The sequence below is a fragment of the Astyanax mexicanus genome, chromosome 22 (genome assembly GCF_023375975.1).
Source record: "Astyanax mexicanus isolate ESR-SI-001 chromosome 22, AstMex3_surface, whole genome shotgun sequence".
In the NCBI taxonomy this organism is placed as follows: Eukaryota; Metazoa; Chordata; class Actinopteri; order Characiformes; family Acestrorhamphidae; genus Astyanax; species Astyanax mexicanus.
The window spans coordinates 22,984,001-22,991,153 of NC_064429.1; the positions used below are offsets into that span (position 1 = coordinate 22,984,001).

The 7,153-nt window shown below is 37.1% G+C and overlaps 1 protein-coding gene across 1 annotated transcript; it reads right to left on the bottom strand.

Annotated features, from left to right (window-relative positions):
- Positions 1 to 2,924: 2,924 nt before the first annotated feature.
- Positions 2,925 to 6,550, bottom strand: nrarpb (NOTCH regulated ankyrin repeat protein b). The gene is made up of 2 exons (XM_007253854.4): positions 6,433 to 6,550; positions 2,925 to 6,309 (listed from the first exon to the last, which is right to left on the bottom strand). The coding sequence occupies exon 2, from the start codon at positions 6,009 to 6,011 to the stop codon at positions 5,688 to 5,690; it is 324 nt and encodes a 107-aa protein (XP_007253916.1). The 5' UTR covers positions 6,012 to 6,309; positions 6,433 to 6,550; the 3' UTR covers positions 2,925 to 5,687.
- Positions 6,551 to 7,153: the final 603 nt, after the last annotated feature.

Genomic DNA, 7,153 nt, shown 5'->3' on the forward strand with positions numbered 1-7,153 from the left:
TTAGGACCTTGTGCGAAATGTACAGTTTTGTACATAAAACTTGAACCATACACTGAATACATTTGAAGATCATGCCACATATTTTGCTTGTTGAAACTGGATATACACACTTTAAAGTAAAAACAAGTCCTGCTGGTTCTTGGCCTGGATATACTGCATGGTTCAGGGTAAACCTTTAAATCAGGGCTGTCAAAAGTGTGGACCACAGGCCAAAGTCAGCCTGTGAAGACAATCAATTTGGCCCACTAGTAAGCTAAAATCTAAGTAAAAACAAACAGGGTTTTATACAGCACAAAAAACAGCATTTTGTGGAATAGTGAAACCACTGGTCATATTATGTACACTCAGTAAACAACCAACTACAAGAGGTTTTTAATCATGAAAAATCACTGAATCACTGAACCTGATTTAAAGGTTCCGGAAAAAACTATAAATCAGGACTGTCCATGGTGTGGACTGCAGGCCAAAGTCAGTCTGTGAGGACAATCAATTTGGCTCACCAGAAAGTTATACATGGGAAAGGAGTTCCTTGGATTGCAGCAACAGTGGAACCATTTTTGGTGCAAAATAAATCCATTATATAAAAAGATTCTACCTAGTTGGCCAGTGAGGACAATTAATGTGGCCCATCAGGAATCTAAATTCTAAGCAAATAAGGATTCATATGTTTTCTGTGTGTATAAAGATTATTTTACCAGGTAAAGAATCATTTAAAGAATCTGAAATCTTAGTAACATTTAATAACATCTCAGTTGTAGTTTTTCTTTTCGCTCTTTTTGCCACATTTCAGTTTGGCCCCTTAAGACAAAATGTTTGTCCACCTCTATTTTAAGTTTACAGAACCTTTACTTAATTTATGCACCATGAATCCAAAGGTTCCTAAAAGACCCAATGCTTTTCTTCTATAGCATTGCTCCATATTTAATTTAAAATGTGCAGGTACTCGTTAATAGATTCTCAAAAACAGGTATAACCTGGATTTATGGATAAAAAATCTTTAAATCTGGGCTGTTCTAAGTTTCAATCAATTTGGTAAGCCATAAAGCTATATTCTAAGCAAATACAAATATATAGCACATAAAGTTGGTTCCTTGAGTGCAACCATAAAAAAAAAAACATAATTATTCTATAAAGGACCAACTACAAGAGGTTTTACTATTTTCTTAAGTCAAAGAGTTTGGCCACTCTCACGATTTAAATGGTCCAAAACCTTACTGTTATGTTGAGGCAACTTGAATTAGAAGGTTCTTAAATTAAGCAACATTTTTCTTTTGATAATTTAAAAAATGCAGATACTCTAGATATGACATTTGTGGAGGAAATGGTTTCATATAGGACCAAAAAGGGATACAAGTTTCTATAACCTTTGTTACATAAAAGCACCATGCACTGAAAGGTTCTTCAATGAACCAAAAGTGGCTTTTCTGTGGAATCGCTCCAAAGCACCTGTATTTTCCAAGAATGTGTGGCCTGTACAGCCTTGTTTATGGCTCATGGTAATTCCCAGGTGTAAAGGTACACAAACAAAACCTCTCTATATTCCAGGAAATGTTTCATGGGACAATTCACAAGCTGTCTCTCCCGAATGCTGATCAGGAGTGAGTCATGCCAATCTTTTTTCACATCTAAACCACTACAAGCCAAGCAAAGGAACCAAGGGCTGTACTGGTTAGACAGGTGTGATACAGAGACCACTCAAGAGCAAAAAACAATTAAAATAAAAAAATAAGTTCTTTAGTACTTGTAATTTCATATTTAGTCCTTATAAAATGCCTGTACTGGTTAGACAAGCATTATATAAAAAAACGTTATAATGTAACTTTTTAGTTTTCTACAGTAGTAGCTTTTTCATATTTAGTCTTTATAAAACACTGGTACCCGAGCAGACTGTGCAGAATAACAAACAAATTGGCTTTGTTTTTTGCCCATAACAATATTGAACATATGTTATATAGGCACGTCTGAAAGTCTGAATTAGCTGTAATTACTACTAATCCGGTCCTGACTTTCCACTTTTGTGGACAACAGATAAATTACCACAATGTTTTGAGGATAGTTTTACAATTTTGTAATTGTCTATTGACCATACACCAATATAAAACTCCATATTAATTCACTGGTGTTTTTTTTTTTCAAACTTTACCACACTTTTTACCTAAAAAATTATTTTTTGAAAAATCAACTTATTTTAATAGTTTTACTAAATGCTAATGCTATAGCTTAGCAAGTTAAAGTAGTAAACGCATTATCAAGTTAACTTTCATTTTACTTAATTGTAGCCTAAATTGGTTAGAAAATCCAGCTGACTTCACCTCATAAAAGCTGATCAGCCAAAATGTGCTCTGCATTAGCCAGATAACTTTCAGTTTAGATTTGGTGGAAATGATTCAAAATCTAACTTTACCTCAGACATAGATGATAAGCCAAAATAAGACTGATGTCTAAATTTATATGCAGTGCAGTTTCAGCACTTAAATAGCAGAAGACACTAAAGTGACTTAAGCTAGCTACATTAGCCTTGTAGCTCAAGAGCTAAAGCTAAAGCAGCAAACAGCACACATCAGCCATGGCTAGGCTGATGAACTGTGTTTAGAGTGAATAGAAATCTATAGTTAATAGAGATCTATATATTTATTTAGTCTTCCCTTTAAATGGAATTTTTGGTTGCTGTTGGACAAAAACCTTACATCTTTAAAACAGCAATATGTAAAAATATATATATTCTATCTGAAATGAAATTTTGGAGAATTTCTATTTGTTCATTAATTATAGTATTTTGACAGAAAAAAACTGCCAGATTCAGATTACACCAAACAGTCAAAAAGGTCTTAATGATATGTTTTTCCAACAGCAATATTTTAAAATAGTTTTGTTCTTCACATGCCAAGTCTTAACAAACTCCCATACACTTACTCAACTAGTAATTCTCTTAAAACTGCAGAATTTAATATTTAAAAAGGCCTTTGTACAATGATACAAAATACAGCATGTAATATCTTTCAAAATATGATCACATATAACATTTAAAACATTAAAAAGACCTGCTAAACAGATATAAAACAACATCAACAACAGATTAACAATTCACAAAAGCATGACAATGAGAGACCAGTGGTTTGGTCTCTTTTCTGAACTTCTCTTTGAAGAAAATACGATTTCAAAAGTTGGTCCAATAAAATCACAGTCATTTGACATTTATCTCAACCATAGAAGGTATTTTTACTCTCATGTCATAAATGTTATGGCATTATCAAGTAAAGACTTGTGCATTGTGTAACTTGCGCTTGTTACACTGATTTTACCATGTAACATCCCCCTTAAAAAGAGGAGGATGGGACTTCTATGAGGAAGTGCTCCAAGATTTTCTGAACGCTTTACTTGAATGTTCTCCTATTAATTAATTGAGAAAGTTTTCAGTGTCAGTTTTACCTTTAGGTGAGATTTAAAACAACATAGTTGGTATACTTGTCTGTGACAACAGTGTTTGACATTATGCATGGAGGAACATTAAGTAAAGCGCTTTTACCAAAGTCTAAAATATAAAAAGATCTTACAGGCATTTAAATGCCATTGCAGAAAGTGAGAGAAGTCTAACCTAATGGAGCTTCCATACAATATGATATTTTTTTCCATTTAGAAAAAATAGTATATCTTTAAAAGTTGGTTTGACACCAACTGTTCATAAAACAGCCATCAGTGCAATATTTAAAACATTCTCAAGTATAAATTATGCATATTTCTACACTGGCTTTCAATGATACATCATCAGTGTACAATCACATGATTTTTCCAGCATTGGTAGTAAGACTGGGGAATACAGGCCTATGCAGTGCATTGTACAGGCATTTGTAACACATCACGATTGCACTGTGAATTGACTCAATTCTTTAAAAAGGTTGGAACTACTGTGATTTTGAGCCTGGATTTTATAATGACTACAGCCTAAAATAATACCAGTGACTGGCATGGTCTTGCAAAAACCAGCCATCTTCTCATAAACAGCTCAAGTGTGACCCACATTCCTGGTTGGCCTGATGTGAGACATTTCAACAAGACATTTGCTCGGAAAGAAATTGTGTGAACGTTCTTTTTAAAAGACAATAAAGTTGTTCACATAAAAAACATGTGGCAAGCAAAGTGGTAACTCTAACTGATGGTGTTTTACAAGCTAAGGTTTCCATTTGAGACATCTATTCACAGCATGCAGCTCTTCAACAGGTCTGGAACAAATGCATATAGAGCTGGAGATCCTGATTTTTGACTGTGTGAAAGTTTTCACACCAACCTTGAGGTAAGCATTCTGGCAAAGTCATCATTAAGAATGCATCATACTGGAGCTGTACTGAATCGGCAAGTAACAGTGTATCTTAGCAACAACCTCAGAGAGAATTGAAATGAATGAAGAAGAAAATTGAGTAACCTTAAACCATATTTGCTATTTTGTGGTAAATCCAGCCTTCCCTGTTTAGAAGGTTATCTTGAACAATCTAAAAAAACATCATAAGTAATTGAACATCCTTTTCAACAGTTTTACCAAACCAACACTACCTGTAAAGTAGATCTGGACAAACTTCAGTAAAGAGCCAATGGATTGTTGGCAACCATTCAAATTTGTTTGTTGTATTCTAAGGCAATCTAGAGCAGGTTTCTCTGTAATCTCCCCAAAAATTAAGATCTATATCTTCAAAGTATTTTGTTGGTACCTTCTGAAATGCTTTTATAATGGTAAATCTACAGACCATATGGACTGTTTACCATCTTTTGATTTTATAAAAATCTTCTGACTTTTTATCACCCCATCACCTATGAAGTGCTGGCTTTTGTATGACACTTAACTCACCCACCAAACAGTATCTGCAATATTCAGTTTACAATATTGTCTACACTGTAGCTATAATTTAGAGAAAGACAGAAGCCGATTTATAGTGTTTCTGAAGTTTGAACAGATCTACAACGTTTACCTAAAGTTTGCAATTGTTTACATTTAGAATTAAATGACAAAGCATTATTTTTTGTTTAAATTTACAGCATTTGTAGCATTTTTAGAAGGCTGTCTCAGGCAATCTTTGTGGCTACCAGTCCAAAACCATCTGCTTAGGAAGGTGATTTAAGGAAATCTACAATCATGCATCATATTAGATTACTTGTCCACATTGTTTGCCATATCATTTGACACTGTACCACCCACCCTAGTATTGGTAGCTGGTATCTGAGGCAAGCATGTTCAGAAGGTAACCTTAGGTGATCACTCTGCAATGTAGATTGGATCTGATGGATTCTGGCAATCTGGCAATCTTTTGACACAGTGTTAACCAAACCCAACACACAGTAATGCAAGCATATCATATCTTCAGAATATAGCCAATATCGTCCTTAATATCTGGTTGCTGGCACTGACAGTGTACCACACTTCAGAAAGTACAAATCTTCAGAAGGTGATCTGGGTCTGAATCTGTAAAAAAATACATAATTGTTGACTCTTGATTGTTGGCCACCATACCATATCTTCAGCACCATCATATATATAATAGTTTAATCATCACTATAGGTGAATGCACGGCTGCTTCAGTCTTCTTCTTCTTTTTCGTCTAGAGAACACAAGTCTCCCAACTATCCCACCTCTTTCTCTCACTTTGGCACACCGGTGGTCCGACGACACTGACGAACAAGTCCGCGCGCCCGCGCAGTCAGAGCGCGCTCGAGGAGTACTTGGCCCTCGTGATGAGGTAGAGCGCGATGTCCTGGTGGCCCCCGAAGGCGGCGATGTGCAGCGCGCTCCAGCCGTCCCGGTTCGCGAGACGCACGTCCGCGCCGAACTTGACGAGCAGCTTGACGAGCTCGAGGTTCCCGTCGATGACAGACTGGTGCAGCGCCGTCTGTCCCTCCGGCCCGAATGAGTTGACGTTGAACTCGCAGCTGCTCATGCCCTGCAGCAGCGAGCGCAGCCCCTCTGTGTCGCCCTTCCGCAGCGCCTCCTGGAAGACCCTCTGGCCCGCGTCCGCCTGACTCATGCTTGCAGCGGGGTGGCTGGCCGCTCCTCAGCCTCCGCCTCCTCCTCCAGACCACCGAGCTACGCGCTGAGGCGGGGGCTGCGTTTTTAACAGACGCGGGAAAAGCGGGCAGAGACCGTAATCCACGTTGGGAACTCTAGCTAAATACCGAGGCTAAATCAAGCGTTTTAAACGGGCGTCTTGTCGTGTTTCTCGCGTGGTTCCTGTGTCTCTCACTCTCTCATTCGCGTTCACGTGCTCTCCGTGCGTTTCGTGCTCCGCGTGCTCTCTCCACAGCGTCCTTTCCCCCGGGCTCGAGCTGTTTCAGGTAAAAAAAAAGAGAAAGAAAGAGAGAATTAGCCTGGAATAACCGAGCAAAAAAAGAGGAGGAATTAGAAGAGTAAAAGAGAGTGAGAGTCCAGGTCTTGTAAGCTAGCTATACCTAAGTGACTTGGTGGTTCCCACGAGCGAGCTGTTGCTGCTGCTGTTGACTGAGCACTGGGAGCTGCAGCGTGTGTGTGAACGGGAGTGTGTGTGCGCGCGCTTGCTGGAGCTGTGCTCCTCCTCTAGTCCCAAACAGACTCTGTTCCTCTCAGTAACAATGGATACGTATAAAGGGGCGTGGCTTATGCAGACCACAGAGAACAAAAATGAGATTATTAAAACATATTAAAACTAAGAGAATAAATCAATATTTGTATATATATATATATATATATATATATATATATATATATATATATATATATATATATATATATATATAACCCTGACTGTTGAAATATTTAAACTGTTCTATTAATATGAATCAATACTATTAGAATTAGTAATAATATTATAATACCGTTAATATTAATTCAGAATGATTGACACCACCAATATTTACTGTATATTAGTAGTAGGCCTGGCACACAGACTACAGCGTTCTAAAATTGTACAGCGTTCAAAAATAAGTACAAAGCTTGTCGCTGGGGCTGTACCTTATATTGAGGTACAATAGAGTACCTTTCAGTTAAAGTCTTTTTTGGTACCCATGTTTTTTGTACCAGTAAAGATCATAAAGATTAAGAACATTATCACCAACTAAATATGTGTCAAGAACTTGATAATGCAAAATTGTCTGGCTTTTAAATGAAAAATGTATAATTAGTATAGTAATACAG

Bases quoted from the DNA above. Each gene is read 5' to 3' on its own strand.
- nrarpb (XM_007253854.4), bottom strand. From the start codon at position 6,011: ATGAGTCAGGCGGACGCGGGCCAGAGGGTCTTCCAGGAGGCGCTGCGG.